This window comes from Mesoplodon densirostris, chromosome 15 (genome assembly GCF_025265405.1).
Source record: "Mesoplodon densirostris isolate mMesDen1 chromosome 15, mMesDen1 primary haplotype, whole genome shotgun sequence".
Taxonomy (NCBI): domain Eukaryota; kingdom Metazoa; phylum Chordata; class Mammalia; order Artiodactyla; family Ziphiidae; genus Mesoplodon; species Mesoplodon densirostris.
The window spans coordinates 8,496,642-8,515,400 of NC_082675.1; the positions used below are offsets into that span (position 1 = coordinate 8,496,642).

At 36.8% G+C, this 18,759-nt stretch overlaps 1 protein-coding gene across 5 annotated transcripts in view; it reads left to right on the forward strand.

The window, feature by feature from the left end:
• IFT81 (intraflagellar transport 81) overlaps positions 1–18,759 on the forward strand; it is an 87,247-nt gene that overhangs the window by 22,869 nt on the left and 45,619 nt on the right. For 3 of the 5 annotated variants that reach the window (XM_060118624.1, XM_060118627.1, XM_060118625.1), the window contains exon 11: positions 5,913–6,059. The exons of 1 other annotated variant lie outside the window; for it this stretch is intronic. In XM_060118624.1, the coding sequence (XP_059974607.1) occupies positions 5,913–6,059 (147 nt within the window). Of the gene's footprint in view, positions 1–5,912; positions 6,060–9,444; positions 9,708–18,759 lie in introns of those variants that run through there. One more of the 5 variants, XM_060118629.1, reaches the window with a different exon arrangement.

Here is an 18,759-nt window from a genome sequence, read left to right on the forward strand (position 1 = left end):
TATGCGAATTACTTTTTTATCTCTACTTTACTGTCAAAGAGGGCCATTCTGCCCAGTATTTGTTTATAGAAAAACAATTCTTGCTCAGTTATTGATGGCTAGCAGTCCTTTTGATATGGCTTCTCTGAATAGGAGGAAATTCTACAGTATTCATTTCTACTCAGTAGATGGCCTCATATCAGAGCAGAGAAGCATGGGTCATTATTGGAATAAGACATCAGCTCTTCAGAGAACAACTTTAGAATGAAAGAAACATATAGAAGGCATATCAAAGATCTATTCAGAAAATACTGAGTAATTATTATGACTCTTTTCCAAGCACTGTCATGCTGACTGCTCAGAGGATGTTTGCTTGGCACGGTGGAGTGTGGAAAAGAGCCAGGATGATTAGGTTAATCTCTCTGTGGTTTATGACTTCCCACAGTAAGCCCCATCTCCCCCTTTTTTGCTCTGGATGGAAAAGACCCACCCATTTTAATATGATGGTCCCTGGCCTCTTGTAGTGTGACCAGTGGTAGATATTCTTCAACCTTTTAAATTGACCCATGACTAGACATTGGAATCTGTGTTTTGAAAGTGTAGGGTTGTCTGTTCCACGAACCAAATGCCCTCAAGGACTACTGAGTTTTTACTTCACCTCATCAATCTCCCATTTTCCTCCTTATCCCAAATTGAAAATTCTGGTTCTCAGAAACACCAACATAATTGCATTCATTATTTGCTTCATTCCACTGGCACCAACATAGTTCATCATTTGCTTAAATCCATGCATTACATGCAACAGTTTCAAAATAAAAGTACCAATACTACCATCAAAAATACGATTACTGCTAAAAATTGTTTTTTAGTTTGTTTTGTCTTTAGGATATATCCCCCTAGGGTTATATAGTCAAATTACTGTTTTAAAGTTACTGGGAATAATTCTTCTGTATGGTTAGGCCACAAAGGAAACTGGATAAATATATATGGTCATTTTGATTTTTAGGGATTAATTTGTTTTATAATTATTTAAAATATTTACATGATTCCAAGTCAAACCTACAAAACAAGAAGTATTTGAAGAAGTTTCTAGCATCTACCTCTGTGCTATTCACCCTATTCTTTCCTCTCCCATAGGTATTTTTTAATTTTGTAGTTTGTTATTCCATTAAAAATAATATTACATATACATATATTCATATATTTCCATCCTCAGAGAAAGAAGAGCATATTATACACTTTTATTCTCCATGCTTTTTTTCTTAATATATGCATGTGAATAGTAAAATAATCTTTATTCCTTTATAACTTTATTGAGATACAGTTTACATACTGTACAATTCACCCATTTAAAATTTACAGTTCAATGGTTTTTAGCATCACAGAGTTGTGCGATCATTACACAATCGATTTTAGAACATTTTTATCACTTCAAAAAGAAACCCCAAAGCCATTAGCAGTCACTTCTCATTTCCCCCAAATCCTACCAAAGACCAAACTATCTCTATAAATTTGCCTATCATGGACATTTCATATAAATGGAATCATACAATATGTGGTCCTTCGTGACTGGCTTCTTTTACTTAGTGTAAAGTTTTTAAAGTTCATCCATGATGTAGCATGTACCTGTACATACTTTATTCCTTTTTGTTACTGAATAATATCACATTGTATGGATATATCACGTTTTGTTTTTCTATTCACCAGTTGATGAGCATTTGGGTTGTCTCTACTTTTTTTGGCTATTATGAATAATGCTGGTAGGAGCATTCTTGTACAAGTTTTTGTTTCAAAATAAGTTTTCATTTCTCTTGAGTATACTCCTAGGAGTGCAGTTGTTGGTTCCTATGATAATTCTGTGTTTTACATTTTAAGGAAATGCCAGACTGCTTTCCAAAACAGCTGTACCATTTTACATTCCCACCAACAGTGTATGAAGGTTCTGATTTCTCCACATTCTTAGCAACACGTGTTATTATCTGTCTTTTTTATTATAGCTGTCCTAGTGGATATGCTTATTCCTGTTCACAGACATACTGCATTGAGTGGGTATACCACAGTTTATTCAACCAATCCCCATTAATGGACATTTGGGTTGTTGCCACTTTTGTGCTATTACAAATCATACTTAAATAAATAGCTTTTTGTTTATGTCTTTGCAATTTTTTGCCAGCGTATCTTTGGGATATAGTCTCAGAAGTGAGATTGCTACATCAAAGGATAAATGTAGATGTAAGTTTGCTAAGTATTGCCTAATTCCTCTTCATGGGGGTTTTAGCATTTTACATTCCTATCTGCAGTGTATGAGAGCACCTGTTTCCTTACAGCCTCACTGATAGAGTATGTTGCCAAACTTTTTGCCATCCTTGTAGATGAGAAATGGTATCTTATGATAGTTTTTATTTTTTTTATCTTACCATAAATAAGGTTGAGCATCTTTTCACATGAGTAACAGTCATTTTAATTCTTTTTCTGTGAATTGTCCCTTCCTATCTATACCTATTTTTCTATAGGGTTGTAGGCCTTTTTTTTCTAGTTTTAGAAACTCTTTATATATCAGGAATATTTACTCTTTATCTAGCTTATAAGTGTAACATTTTCCCCAGTTTGGTATTTGCCTTTTTACTTTGTTTATGGTATTATTTTACCATGGGAAAGTTCTTCATTTTTAGGAAATCAAATTTATTAATTTTTTCACTTACCATTTCAGGTTTCAAGTCATATTTAGGAATGTTTTTCCCTCTTGAAAGTTATAGAGAAATTTACTCAAGTTTCCTTTTTGGAATTCTGTGATTTAATTTTTGTAATTAAATCTTTGATCTGTTTAGAATTTTTCTTTGGCGTATGGTATTTATTGTATATGGCTGTCCAATTATCCAGTTGTTCCAATACCAGTTGGTAAAAAGTCCGTTTTTCCCCTATGGATTTGAGAGTCCTCCTTTGTTTTATTTAAATTTTTAAAATGCTATTGGATCTATTACTAGATTTTCTGTTGTTCTGTTGACCTATGTACCCATATTAACTGTTTTAATTATAGAAACTTTATCATCAAGTTCTAATATCTAATAAAAGTAGCCATTTTCATCCCCAATTGCTTTACTTTTTTAGGGTTTTCCTTACAATTCTTTTTTTTATATAAATTTATTTATTTTTGGCTGCATTGGGTCTTCGTTGCTGTGCACAAGCTTTCTCTGGTTGCAGTGAGTGGGGGCTACTCTTCGTTGCGGTGTGCGGGCTTCTCATTGCGGTGGCTTCTCTTGTTGCAGAGCATGGGCTCTAGGCGCGTGGGCTTCAGTAGTTGTGGCGTGTGAGCTCAGTAGTCGTGGCTTGCGAGCTCAGTAGTTGTGGCTTGCAGGCTCTAGAGCACAGGGTCAGTAGTTGTGGTGCACAGACTTAGTTGCTCTGCAGAATGTGGGATCTTCCCGGACCAGGGCTCGCACCTGTGTCCCCTGCATTGGCGGGCGGATTCTTAACCACTGCGCCACCAGGGAAATCCCTTACAATTCTTATTTGTGTGTTCTTCCAAATAACCTTTATTATCAATTTGTCTATCTCTAGAAAAAAATCATACTTTTAAAATTATTAGGGTTGCTTTGTATTTATCAATTACCTCAGAACTTACATCTTTACAATATTGAGTCTTCCTATCTAAGAACATGGTATGTCTCTCCATTTGTTCAAGTTTATTTTTATTTTATTTTATTTTTTTGCAGTATGCAGGCCTCTCACTGTTATGGCCTCTCCCGTTGCGGAGCACAGGCTCCGGATGCGCAGGCTCAGCGGCCATGGCTCACGGGCCCAGCCGCTCCGTGGCATGTGGGATCTTACCGGACCAGGGCACAAACCCGTGTCCCCTGCATCAGCAGGCGGACTCTCAACCACTGCGCCACCAGGGAAGCCCTCAAGTTTATTTTTGTATCTTTCAGGAGTGTTTAATAGTTTTCCTCATAAAATTTTGGAACTTCTCTTGTTAAACTTATGCTTACATATTTAATTTTTGTTTTTACTTTTATAAATGAGGGCTTTTCTTTCCAAATATTTTCTGACTGATTTGTCTGTGAAAGCTATTGATTTATTTCCTGTAGATTCTTCTGATTTTTTAGGTACATAATCATATACTATGAAAATTCCAATTTTTCCTTTCAGATTCTTGTGCTTCTCATTGCTTTCTCTTGTCTAATGGTGTGTGCAAATACCTTCAGCACAGTATTAAATTGTAGTGGAGGTGCTGGGCATTTTTACCTTGTTTCAGACTTTGGCGGGATATACACTCATATTTCTCTATTAAATAAGATCCTGGTTTGGGCTGAGGTTTATATTTATTTATTTTATCATGTTGAGGAAGCAGACCATCAATTCCTATACAGTTCTGGTACTCTAATCATTACTTCTCTTTTTTTTTTGGCTGAAACAATTCTATAGAGGGAAACATTCCTTCATCATCTGTCTTTTTTCATTTTTTTAAACAGGGAGGACAATAGAGTTTTTAAAAGGGTTTGCACTAAAGATTTCCCCCTCTTGTCAAATTTGTTTGAAGAAAATATTTGTACTATTTCACTTGAGAAGACAGTTTAGCTAATGTTTTTCTTTTCTTTTTTCGTGGTACGCGGGCCTCTCACTGTTGTGGCCTCTCCCGTTGTGGAGCACAGGCTCCAGACGCGCAGGCTCAGCGGCCACGGCTCATGGGCCCAGCCGTTCCGCGGCATGTGGGATCTTCCCGGACCGGGGCACAAACCCGTGTCCCCTGCATCGGCAGGCGGACTCTCAACCACTGCGCCACCAGGGAAGCCCCTAATGTTTTTCTTAAATCAGTACAGCCATGGTTCATTTAAGGAAATCCCCCATGAGTTGCTAACTAATATAAAATGCTGCCATTATGGCTAAGAGCAGCCATCTGGATTGTGTAAACGTTTGCATAATTCTGGTGAGTCAGATGTTTGAATTTGAACCTGCATTTTATTTATTAGATTGCCCCAAATATAATAAATGTTTTAACATTTTATTTTAAAAGTATGGATATTGAATTTATTTAATTAATTAATTTATTTATTTATTGCGGTATGTGGGCCTCTCACTGTTGTGGCCTCTCCCGTTGTGGAGCACAGGCTCTGGACCCGCAGGCTCAGCGGCCATGGCTCACGGGCCCAGCTGCTCCGTGGCATGTGGGATCTTCCCGGACCGGGGCACAAACCTGTGTCCCCTGCATTGGCAGGCGGACTCTCAACCACTGCGCCACCAGGGAAGCCCTGGATATTGAATTTAGATAAGAAGACCTGTGTTGTAGTTTTGAGAATAAAGCATTCTTGTTTTCTTCCAATGAAAGGAAACTGACGATGCAGAAAAACAGTAGGCCTAGTGCTAGCTTCTGTACTTACCTAGAAGGTATTTTCATTAGCATTTGAGTGTTACTTAACAAGATTTTAATATTTTTATTACTATTGCATTTCTGTTTCTCTGTTGATATGTCCTATATTTTCAGGGCTTTTGTCTTCCATAATGTTTTTAGGTTGCTATTTAATATACGTTGCAGGGAATTCCCTGGTGGTCCAGTGGTAGGACTCGGTGCTTTCACCACGGTTGCCCAGGTTCAATCCCTGTTCGGGACACTAAGATCCTGCAAGCTGCACAGTGCAGCCAAAAATGTATATAAATGTATTTTATATATATATATATATATATATATATATATATATATATATACACACACACACACACACATATATATATATATATATATATATATATATACAATGCATACTCATACTAAGTATATAACTGGTGATAGTAGGTAGTAGGGCAAAGGGTATTGTCAGGAGAAGTCAACCTGATATTGAAAATTTAGCTCAGTAAAATCTAAAAAATACTTAATTTCACAAGATAATAGAAAGTTGATTGTATATCTTATTTTACATTCATATTTAATGCTCAATTAGGCATCCATCATTTCTCGTAAAAAAGAAGCCAAAGCTGAGGAACTTCAGGAGGCAAAGGAGAAATTAGCCAACCTAGAGAGAGAAGTGTCAGTGAAGACAAATCAGACCCGTGAATTTGATGGCACCGAAGTTTTGAAGGGAGATGAAGTAAGTTGAGGTGTCTAATGGGACAAGGATATGAGTATTGTTTTTGTTTGAAACCATTAATGTTTTTTTACTTTTTATTTTGACTGTCAATAATGGGAAGTTAATTTATTTTATGAAGCCTATTTATTTAAAACTGAAAACTCTTTGCAGTAATATTGAGATATTCTTGATATATAATGATGGAGATTTTAGTGATTTTTATGAGATACTGTTCCAAATTTTCACTTTTTAATTAGGTGGATTTATATTGGATTTATTTATTATAAGTATTAAGTTATAAAGGTGAAACCAAATGAGTAGAAACTGACAGATAAGACAAATATTCATATTTTTTGATAAATATAATTCCATAAAGGGCTGAGAAAGTATCACTGAGTTACTTTGTCAGTAATGTGTAGTTGGCCAGTGGGACTGGCACCATTAAAATGACTTCGTTGTAAATGCTTACAAATTTTAAAAATATAATTATTTCTTACATTGCTATCTACTTTACATTTTGAACAATGCTTTAACAGCTCTTATTTCACTTATCCTTCTGTCAGACTCATGAGATTAGTAGGACAAGTAATATTGTCATTTATAGACAGTTAAACTTAAGCACCAAAAATATAATCCCCATCTCCTTTTCATAAAGGAGCTCTTTCGCTCTTTCTTAGCTCAAGAAAGAGTGAAGGAGCTCTTGAGCTCTTTGTTAGCTCAAGAAAGAGTGAATGACTGAAGCAAAATATCTTGCCTTTAGCTCACTGCTTTTTTTTTTTTTTTTTTTAGCAAATCAAGTGATAGGTCATATTTTAATTCCTAAACATTGCCTCACTTTACCACCTCAAACAGCTTTTTTATTTTATACTAGGAACTAGCCCTCAGCAAAAGCTACTTTGAAAAGCTGCTCAGGCCCAAACTTCATTTTTGGCTTTGAAAAGTTATTGAATTCATACCGTTACAAATTGGCAATGAACCTTAACTATGCCAAACACAAATGAATTGTTTCCACAACACCACTTTTCTCTGTTGCTTCTGATTGTAGCCTCCCAGTATGCCTTCTAGCTTATTGGGAAGGTAGTAGAATTCAGAAGTCAACACTTGATTGAAAAATTCCTTTGGCTTTCATAGAAAGGAACGAAATTGGGTCATTTGTAGAGACCTGGATGGATCTAGAGACTGTCATACAGAGTGAAGTAAGTCAGAAGGAGAAAAACAAATATTGTATATTAACGCATATATGTGGAACCTAGAAAAATGGTACAGATGAACCGGTTTGCAGGGCAGAAATTGAGACACAGATGTAGAGAACAAATGTATGGACACCAAGGGGGGAAAGTGGCGGGGGAGGGCGTGGTGGGTGATGGTGGTGGGATGAATTGGGAGATTGGGATTGACATATATACACGAATATGTATAAAATAGATAACAAATAAGAACCTGCAGTATAAAAAAAAATTTCTTTGGCTTTTTTTTTTTTTTTTTTGTGGTACGTGGGCCTCTCACTGTTGTGGCCTCTCCCGTTGCGGAGCACAGGCTCCGGATGCGCAGGCTCAGCGGCCATGGCTCACGGGCCCAGCTGCTCCGCGACATGTGGGATCTTCCCAGACTGGGGCACGAACCTGTGTCCCCTGCATCGGCAGGCGGACTCTCAACCACTGCGCCACCAGGGAAGCCTTCCTTTGGCTTTTAACATCCACTTCCAGATTGCCTTAAGACATGGGAGTATTTTAAATGATACTTGGAAGCCAACAGAGTGTGCTTTGTGATATCCTTGCTATCCAGGAAAAAAATATTAATTATGCATCAGTTTCACTTTATAAGAGAACACACTATCTCCTAGCATTTTAATTTTTTCTTAGGAAAATGCTGCCCATTTGACCAGAAATACCAATTGCTATGGCCATATTTGGCATGAATAGTGCTTATAATTCAGTATTAGATATTCCCTCTCTGCAAATGTGGGAAAAGAACCTAGTGCCAAGCTATTAGCTTTTATCTTTGACAAATTATGGTGAATAGGAAAAGTATCTGATGACAGAAAAAGGCACATTTTTTAAAGGGGAAAAAGATAACTTTGGATATGATGAGGTCAACTTAATTTTTAAACAATGTTTGGTCAGAAACTAGAACAAGTCAAGTAAATCATTTGGCAGTCACCTAAAAGAACAGAAGGTATTGGGGAACATTAAGCACAATTTTATAAAGAGCAAATCTTGGTAGACCAGTTTTGTTTTCTACTCTGATAAAGTGGTAGACCATATGGACAAAAGGGAGAAAGTTTGTTATACTTAAAATTATATAATATAGCTGGACTTCACTGAGGTTTCATTTGGTATCACAGGGTAATTACCAAAAAATCATGTTCTTTACCACCAATCTGTTAATTCAGTTGGTGAGAAGGTATCAAGAAATAGTAGCATGGTGTTTGAAAAGAATATTATGCCCAGAGTCACAGATAGGAGAATGAGGAAAGGGAGGGGTAACCTTTATTGAGAAATTTTTATACAAGGCTCTGTGCTAGATGATTGGCAAACATATATTTCTCTTCTTCTTATAAGAGATATTATTGTTATTTCCATTTTACAATTAGTTGAAACTCAGCAAAAAAAAAAAGTATAGATTTACACAACTAATAAGTGGCCGAGCAGGATCCAGGTCTCTCTCACATGTTCCTGTTGACCTTAAGCAAATGACTTCTGCATCCGTAAAATGGGAGAAGTTGCTCTTCATTGTCGTTAGGAAGGACACATGAAATAATGGATGTCCAAGCTTCTGAGAAATTCAGAGGTTAAGTCAACATATAACATCTGGCATCCGAAAGTAATCATTCCTGTGGGCCCCATGTTACTGCATGTGGGAGAAGCAGGATAGTGGAATAGCTAAGAGCGTGGTCTCTAGAACTTGGTTTGAGTGCAGATCCTGGCTTTGTCAGCCTATTAGCTGGGTGACTTTGGCCAGGTTCCTTAACCTTTTTGTATTCACCTGTAAAATGTGACAGTTATTAGTATATACCGCCTAGAATTATTATTGTGCAGATTAAATGAGTTAATACCTGTAAAGTGCTTGGAATAGCACCAGGCACATACTAAGTGCTCAATAAGTATTAGCTCTTAATATTTTTATGTATTTATGTACCTGGATGAAGAATTTGAAAGTAAGTAATACAGTTTACAGCTTAAAAATTGATATTAGTATTTTGCAGATTGGGAGCAATTCAGTAGAAATAAGTATGAAATAGAGATAAAATAATTTGCACAGATTCAAGATGTGATGAGATAGCACTGAGTCATTTTAGCTGCCGTTCACCAAGCAGTACCTGTGTGCTCAATCTTGAGCACTTTAAAAACATATCCTTGGGGCTTCCCTGGTGGCGCAGTGGTTAAGAATCTTCCTGCCAATGCAGGGCACACGGGTTCGAGCCCTGGTCCAGGAAGATCCCACATGCTGTGGAGCACCTAAGCCCATGTGCCACAACTACTGAGCCTGCGCTCTAGAGCCCTTTAGCCACAACTACTGAGCCCACGTGCCACAACTACTGAAACCCACGCGCCTAGAGCCTGTGCCCCGCGACAAGAGAAGCCACCGCAATGAGAAGCCCGCACACCGCAACGAAGAGTAGCACCCGCTCACCACAACTAGAGAAAGCCCGCACACAGCAACGAAGACCCAACACAGCCAAAAATAAATAAATAAAATAAATAAATTTATTTTTTAAAAAACCCATATCCTTGGCCTTTCTCATCTTCTGAGATGACCCACACTCTGAAGTGTGTTTCTAAGTAAATCTTCTTACCCCAAAAATAAAAATAAAAACAGGGCTTCCCTGGTGGCGCAGTGGTTGAGAGTCCGCCTGCCAAAGCAGGGGACACGGGTTCGTGCTCCGGTCCGGGAAGATCCCACATGCCGCGGAGCGGCTAGGCCCATGAGCCATGGCCGCTGAGCCTGCGCATCCGGAGCCTGCACGTCCGGAGCCTGTGCTCCGCAACAGGAGAAGCCACAACAGTGCGAGTCCCACGTACCGCAAATAAATAAATAAATAAATAAAATAATTAATTAATAAAATAAAATAAAACCAAAAACATATCCTTGGTGCTGGTTGCACAAGTTGCTGGTGCTGTGAATGCATTTAATGCCACAGAACTGTACACTTAAAAATAGTTAAAATGGTAAGTTTTACATTAAGTATATTTAACTACAATAAAACACACAACATATGCTAATTCATACTCTCAAAAAGCCTATGAGGTAAATATTATCTCCATTTTATTATTGAGGAAATAGGCTTAGAGAAATTTAAGTAACTTGCCTAAAGTCACACAGTGAGTTGCAGAGCAAGGATTTGAATCCAAATCTGAATACCTCAGCAGCTGTGCTCCTAAGTGAATGCTGAGCTATTCTTCAAGACACTATTAGAATAAGTTAATTTTAAGATTCATATTTGACTCTAAATAGGACCACATTGTAGACAGTCATTAACTGGAAACAGAAGCTTCCTAGAAACTTGCTAGAAACTTCATTCCTTGATTATCCATATGTAGATGTTTGATTAATCTTTTCTTGGAAAAATTTAGGAATGTGACTGTGTAAGGATAAATGTAACAAATACTATACATATAGTAATTTATATTCCTTTGATACTTTCTCTTTAGAGGTGTGCATTTTGAAGTACATTTTGATGCTTCCTACTGCCATTAAAGTCAATATTCCAGATGTTACATTTTGTCTAAGAATTTTAGCTCTTCTGATGGCAGATGACAAGTGCTGCGGGCATTTGTTCTTACTAGACGTTTTCATTTGTGTTCCCTTGATTTTTCTTATTAAAAAAGATGAAGAGTCTAAAAATACTTCTTGCTTTCCTTATACTTTGGTTATCACTTTGACACTGTATTTTCATTGTATTGCCTTGTAGGCAATATACAGGAATAAGCACTGCAAAATCTTACTCTGCCAGACTTCTGACATAGGTAGGAATTTCTCAAACAGTTGAAATTATCTTCTTAATGATGGAGATTTTCTTGCCAGTCTAGTCTATCTTGATTTCTTTCTCTTCAAACAAGTGTTTGGTAGGTGATAAAAAGGTTAAGTTTAGAGACTACAGTTTCTGACATAAATGAAAATTTATAATAATATCTAACTCTCTATATCATGAAGTTTTCTATATTGGATTTAAATACATAATAAAGTATAAGTCTCATGGAATTGATATTCTCAAAGAATTTTGACTGCCTTCCTCTCTGAGAGAAATCACCCCCAAAATGCTATGGAACTTTGATCCTGACCTATTTATTATTCTTATCAATAACTTAGATTAATAATAATAAGTAATGTTTATTATGTAATTACAATGTGCCAGATACCATACTAGGTTTATTATATACATTATCTCATTTATTTCATTGAGGTATATGCGATAGATATGATTATTATTACTAGTTTTTACAAATAAGGAAACTACGGCACACAGAGGACTTATGCTAACTTATCCAAGGTCACATTGCTAGTAATTAGTGGTACCATGATGTGAATTGCAGTAGTCTGGCTCCAGAACCCTTAATAATTTTCACATGACATGACAGGAAGCTAGAAGGAATAGTCAATCTGAGATGATAGAATTGTGATTCAGAATCATCTTGGTAGTTAAAAACATTGTGCTTAAGCAAACAAAATGTCATTAATGGGATATAAATAATAATGTCATAGAATCTGAGTTTTATCTGCTGCTCAAAAATCATCCAATAACAACACAGCTTTAAAAAACAAAATGTTGGGGCTTCCCTGGTGGCGCAGTGGTTGGGAGTCCGCCTGCCAATGTGGGGGACACGGGTTCATGCCCCGGTCTGGGAAGATCCTACATGCTGCGGAGCGGCTGGGCCTGTGAAACATGGTCGCTGGGCCTGCGCGTCCGGAGCCTGTGCTCCGCAACGGGAGAGGCCACAACAGTGAGAGGCCCGCGTACCGCAAAAACAATAAAAAACAAAATGTTGGGAATTCCATGGCACTCCAGTGGTTAGGACTCGACGCTGTCACTGCTGGGGCCCAGGGTTCAATCCCTGGTCGGGGAACTAAAATCCAATAAGCTGCGTGGCTTGGCCAAAAAAATTTTTTTTTAATTATACTCTATTAATAAAAATATAATATCCCATTTACATGAAATTATGCCTGGAATATTATTTTACAGTTTTGACTTCATGTTTTAAGAAAGACATAGTCAAGCCAGAGTCTAGATGAAGGTGACTAAAACAAATGAAAAGTCTGGAAACATTCACAGAAAGAATTAATTATGAATTAGCTGAGAACAAAAAACTAAAGAAAGACATAATAGAACTGCATTTTAATATCACAAGGATTATGGAAAGGATGGTGTGCAGAAAAGAGTTAACATAGCAAGCCTGAAACTGCTATTCTTAGAAAAACTTGCTTGCAGGATTGGCCCTTGGCTGGCATCCGGGAACTTGGATTTTAGAATTCCCACCATTCCTTGATAAGAATGGCTCACGTGCCTAAACTGTATGTACAGAGTGTGGTTTATGTCGAACACCTGCTTTCCTTCTTGGAGTCTGGAATTTTGGTATGGGCTAGGCAGAGTATGCCTACGTGACCAGCCCCTAGTAAAAACCCTGGGCGCTGAGTCTCTAATGAGCTTCCCTGGTTGGCAGCCTTTCACACGTATTGTTAAAACTCGTTGTTGGAGGAATTAAGGGAGAAGACTCTTGGAAGCTTGCCCCTCGTTTCCTCCTGACTTCACCCCATGTGCCTTTTCCTTTTGCTGGTTTTGCTTTGTACCTTTTCACTGTAATAAAGCATAGCCAAGAATATGACTTTATGCTGAGTCCTGTGAGTTCTCCTAGCAAATCATTGAACCTGGGGATGGTCTTGGGGACCCCTGATACAGATGGATTAGTATTAGTCTTGTTTTTGGATGGAATGTTCTTTCTGGATCTATTAAATTCATCTGGTCTAATGTGTCATTAAGGCCAGTGTTTCCTTATTGATTTTCTGTCTACATGATCTGTCTATTGATGTAGGTGGGTATTAAAGTCTCCTACAGTTACCGTGTTACTGTCAGTTTCTCCCTTTATGTTTGTTAATATTAGCTTTGTGTATTTAGGTGCTCCTATCTTGAATGCATCTATGATTATTATATCTCCTTGTTGGATTGATCCCTTTACTATTATGTAATGTCCTTCTTCATCTCTTGCTGTAGTCTTTGTTTTAAAATCTATTGTGTCTGATACTAATATTACTATCTCAGCTTTCTTCTTGTTTCCATTTGCATGGAATACCTTTTTCCATCCCCAAATCAAACTGAATTCAACAGTACATTAAAAGAATCACACACCATGATCAAGTAGGATTTATTCCAGGGTATAAAAAAAAATAATAATAATAAAATAGAATAATATTTTAAAAATCAGATTATACAAGTAATATCTGAATACATTTTCATGGTCTGAAAAGCAAACAATACACATAAAACAAAAGTCCCTATTGATTACCTCCTATCCCCATTCCCAGTCCCTTAGACCCTTTTCCAAAGAGAAACCGCTGCCACCAGTTTTGTAAACCCTTTCAGTCCTTTCTCTGGAGATAGATACAGATATAGATAATACCGTTTTGTGAGTTTTAAAAAATATGAAAGATATTATACTGTGTGTATTGTGCAACTTGTTTTTAATAGCACATCTTAGAGATTTTTCCATGTCAGTAAATGAAGAGGCTGTTCTCTAGAGGTTAAGAGGATCAGCTCTGAAGCCAGAACACCTATGTGCAGATCTCATCTCTGCCACCTATTAGCTGTTCAACCTAACAGTTAATTACAGCAGTTACCTAACTGCTCTGTGCCTCAGTTTCCTTGTCTATAAAGTGGAGATAGTAACAGTACTCACCTCATATGGTGGTTGTGAGGGCTAAATGAGTTAATACAACTAAGCAGTATACAACAGTGGCTGGCTTATAGGAAGCACTTCATAAATACTACCTACAGTTATAATAATAATTATTATCATGTACTTTTAAAATTTTAATTGCTACATTGTGTTCTGTAGAATGTATGTACAATTTCTTTATTCCATCCAAGGGCGTTCAAGAGGATCTGTTTCCTCTGTTATTTAAAACAGCACTTGATCCTCAGTCCTTTAATTTTTTGTCATTCTGACAGTATTTCATTTTAATTTTCATTTTTCTTGATTAAGATTGAACATCTGTCCACATACATGTTTGGTCACATATTTCTTCTGTCATTTGCCCTTTTATTGTCTTTCTTCATTTTTTTCTAATGGATTGAATGTATTTTCTATAAAAAAAATTTTTTTTGTGATACAAGTCACATAATATAAAACATACTATTTTAACCATATTTAACTGTACAGTTCAGTGGCACAAAGTATGCTCACATTTTTGTGCTAATTGAATGTTTTTCCTTATCTGTTTCTCATATTTTTACCTATATTCTGGATTAATCTGGGTAATTGTTTTCTTCTAGTCTGTCATTTGTCTCTTAGCTTTGTATATGCTGTGTTTTGTCACACAGAGGGTTTTCTTCTCTGTTTTTTCCAAACAGCCTTATTGAGATATAATTAACATACAATAAACTGCATATATTTAAAGTACAAGTTGTTTCTGTTGTTCCATGCTATGATAACTGGGGGCTACTGTATTAAATGGCAAATTTATGTTTCCGGTTAGGTATTTAAAAATAACTTTATACAATAAAATAAACAATTATGGTTAGGAGGAAGACTTACATATAAATAATTTTTCTTATCAATTGAAGTACCAAGACATTTTAAATATTATCCATTTTCTAATGAAAAATTATGTATCTAGATTAGATTATACAGTTCTATTCAGGTTTTCTACACATTTACCAAGTGTCTTTTACATGCCAACTATTAAGTAAATGGTGGTGAGAAAGAGATATGGCCCTTCCATCACAGAGCTTAATGGTTTCTTAGGGGAGTCAGAAATTTAACAAGTGATCTTAAGTGAGCTGTATGTTAGAACACACATTAAGGGAGTGGTATGGGAATACATTTCAGGGTTATGGGGTGTGAGCTGGGAAAATACTAACATGGTATGATTCCTGGGAGACATGCTACTTCACCTCTTTCTGTTATCTTAAAATCATACTGATCACAGCAACCTTTTATTGACAACTCAGTCATAATTATGAACATTCACTATTATACTATGCAATAACACTGTTTTTCTATCTCCTCTCACACTGAATCCTGCATAAAGCAAGATATTTCTATGTAAACATTTTTATAACACTTCAAATTATGGAAAACTAAGGTCACTTAATATTAAAATTCTGTCCCAAAATATGAAGCTATCATAGCATGGAACAACAGCAACAATTTGTATTTTAAATATATGCAGTTTATTGTATGTTAATTATATCTCAATAAATCTGGGGGGAAAAGGGAAGAAAACCCTCTGTGTGACAAAACACAGCACATGGTAAATATGATTTTTACCCATTTGTAGGCAACAATCTGAGCCTGATGACTTTGTCTCACTTATGGAAGAACAAAGAATAGAGGCTCTACTTCTTGTAGTAGTGCTGCATAGCTACCGGTCTTTACCGTCTTCATCACCTTGGTACCTCTCAATCTCTGCATTAATTATTTGAGAAGCAAAACAAAAAATTAGCCCCAATGATGTAGTGCTAGTACCCTTCTCAGAGCTGTGATTGAAATGAATGCATGCCTTCTGAGTCTGAAATTTTTTATAGCAACAATTGAACCTTTGGTTAAGGTTCCATTGTCATTTCATGCATTGAAAGGTCACTCCTGGTTTATGGTGTACGGGTTTAGAGTTCGTTATGTTTTCTTCCCAAACCTTACAAGAAGCTCAGCTGTTTTGCAGTTAATGGCTACTTTTAAAATGTGCTTGATCAAATAATATGAATAAGCAGCTTAAGAAAGAGCCAACCAATTCATTCTACAGCTACTGACAGAAATCCTAGAGCTAAATTGCAAAGATTATGAAATCTTCTTTAAATACTTCAAAGAGAAGCACAATGAAGATAAGGGGATCCTGGCAAGATTAGCTGCAGCTGTCAGATTCTGAAAAATTAGGAATCAAATTTTGACACTTGTAATTGAATCATCCACCCTTCTAAGTGAGCCCAGGCAAACCTGTGATATTTTTAGAGCCTTTCAAATCACATTACACTCTTTAGAGTTCATAGCAGGACCTAAGGCCCCTAAAATTTCCCAGGAGATGGAACAAAACAGAATCAAATAAATTTGGCTCAATTCACTGTAATAGAAGTAGGGTATTATATATGCAGTTTAGGTAATCCCACAATGTTAACCCAAAACGTGAAAACTTTTCATAGAAATTTTTTTTGAGAGTTAACTGCTTGGACAGCATTTGAAAACCCCATTAGAGATATAGTAACAGCTGTGTGGTGGTGATTTGATTTATAACAGAAGCAGGGAGACCTTGGATGGTATGATTACCTGTGTTTCCCAGATGGATGTTCCTGTACCACAAGTTTCTATTAAGACAGATTTCTACTAGCATATATCATATTGCTTATTATACACTCTCTCAAGAGAATCAGCAGTTAACTATCCACTACCATATGTGGGTAATTGCATTGTTTATGCTTGGCTTGGTGAGATTTTCTAATTAAAGTTGGAAACATAATACTAACAGGTTGGAAAAAGGTTTGAGTAGTATTTGTATGTCTATATATATTGCACTTGTTATAATGGGTGATTTGAAAAGACTAACATTTTAGCAGGAAACAAAAGTTGCTTTGTGTTTCTTTTTTTTTTTTTTTTTTTTTTTTTTTTTGCGGTACGCAGGCCTCTCACTGTTGTAGCCTCTCCTGTTGCGGAGCACAGGCTCCGGACGCGCAGGCCCAGCGGCCATGGCTCACGGGCCGAGCCGCTCCGCGGCATGTGGGATCTTCCCAGACTGGGTCACGAACCCGTGTCCCCTGCATCGGCAGGCAGACTCTCAACCACTGTGCCACCAGGAAAGCCCCAAAAGTTGCTTTAAAACATTTTTTCTTGCCTTTAAACAAATAGCGACTCTGAGACGAGACTTCAGGGAGTCCAAATGATTTATGACATGAAGCATGACTTAAAAGATGGCCTTTTCAGGTTTTCTGCAAGTCTGAATTCAGACAAAATAGAAACACTGACAAATGGGCAAAAAAAAAATATGGCCATTTGGGCATATTCGTTCTACTCTTGAACAGTTGGTGTTATCCATTTCATACCTAACTCTCTTGGGCCTATTTCTGTAGTTTTCTGTGCTTAAAAATCATTTGATGAAATACCTGACAAAGATGTGATTCAGTTAATAAGTGGAAAATAGCATGAATAGTGGACTAACAGGATTTGAGGACAGAAGTATTCATTCTATTCCAGTTTTTCTAACTTTCTGAACTTTGATAAGTTGTATTAATTACTCTATAGGTTTCTTCCCTGTAAAGGGGAATAGTACTTAAAAAATGGTTCTTTGTGGTTCTGGACAATATAAAGTACTTATTATATAAAATCTTCACAGCTAATTACTGTGAAAATAGTTTCACACCAGATATTGAGTTGGAAATTTGCAACAGGAGCAGAGATTCTTGTTTCCACATACATATCCAGAATGATGTTTGGAATCCAGTAATACTTTTTTTTTTTTTTTTTTTTGCTGTACGCGGGCCTCTCACTGCTGTGGCCTCTCCCGTTGCGGAGCACAGGCTCCGGACACACAGGCTCCGCGGCCATGGCTCGCGGGCCCAGCCGCTCCGCGGCATGTGGGATCCTCCGGGATCGGGGCACGAACCCGTGTCCCCTGCATCGGCAGGCGGACTCTCAACCACTGCGCCACCAGGGAGGCCCTCCAGTAATACTTTTGAGTTCCAGATTAAGCTTGAAAAGCATTTGTAAATGGTTACATACTTAGGGAAATAAGCTGCCTTGTCCTTTTAAAAAGCTTGCCTAGATCATTACTATTAAAGTTTCTAAAACATATTAAATGGGTAAAGGAGAAAGAAGATCTGTCAAATACCATTTTGATCACAAAGGAGCTGAGTCTGTAAAATTGGTTCTGAAGTCAGAAGCTAGCACTATTAAAACATTAATCTTACTGATCTCAGCATCTAAAATGATGGCTGCTCTTTCATAAATGACAAATTTAGATTACAAATGTGTATTGGACCAAATGACTAGTAATAACTGCTATAATGGGCCTTCCTGCACAATGGCAATCTTTATAGTTCACTTTCATGACAAATTTGCTTGACTGGCCTGCTATAGTGCACTATTGAAAGCTTTTTCCTTAATATTCCAAGGATTTATTGCTTATCTCCTATGCCAGAGTTCCTTTAAAATATTTTTTAACTTAAATATTTAAGAAATAAATCTCAAAGTATTCACTCATAACCCTACCTGTGCAACACAACAGCTATTTTTATTTCTTCATTCTCTCCCAATCTTGGTTCATAGACACATATACAAACATTTTACATAGTTGTACTCAGAGTATGTAGATTTGTAGTTTCTTGCAGTAGTGATTGTTCTGTTTTAGTTCTAAAGAGCATTGTGTCACACCTAGACCTTTACTCTTCTGTTTGTTCTAATTACTTGACATTTCCTTGTTTCTTAGTATTTAGAAGGGACAGTAAATTGTCTCATTTTCTAGGTACTTTTTAACTGTGTTCAAACAAAATGACAGACATTATTAATCATTATCCATTATTCAA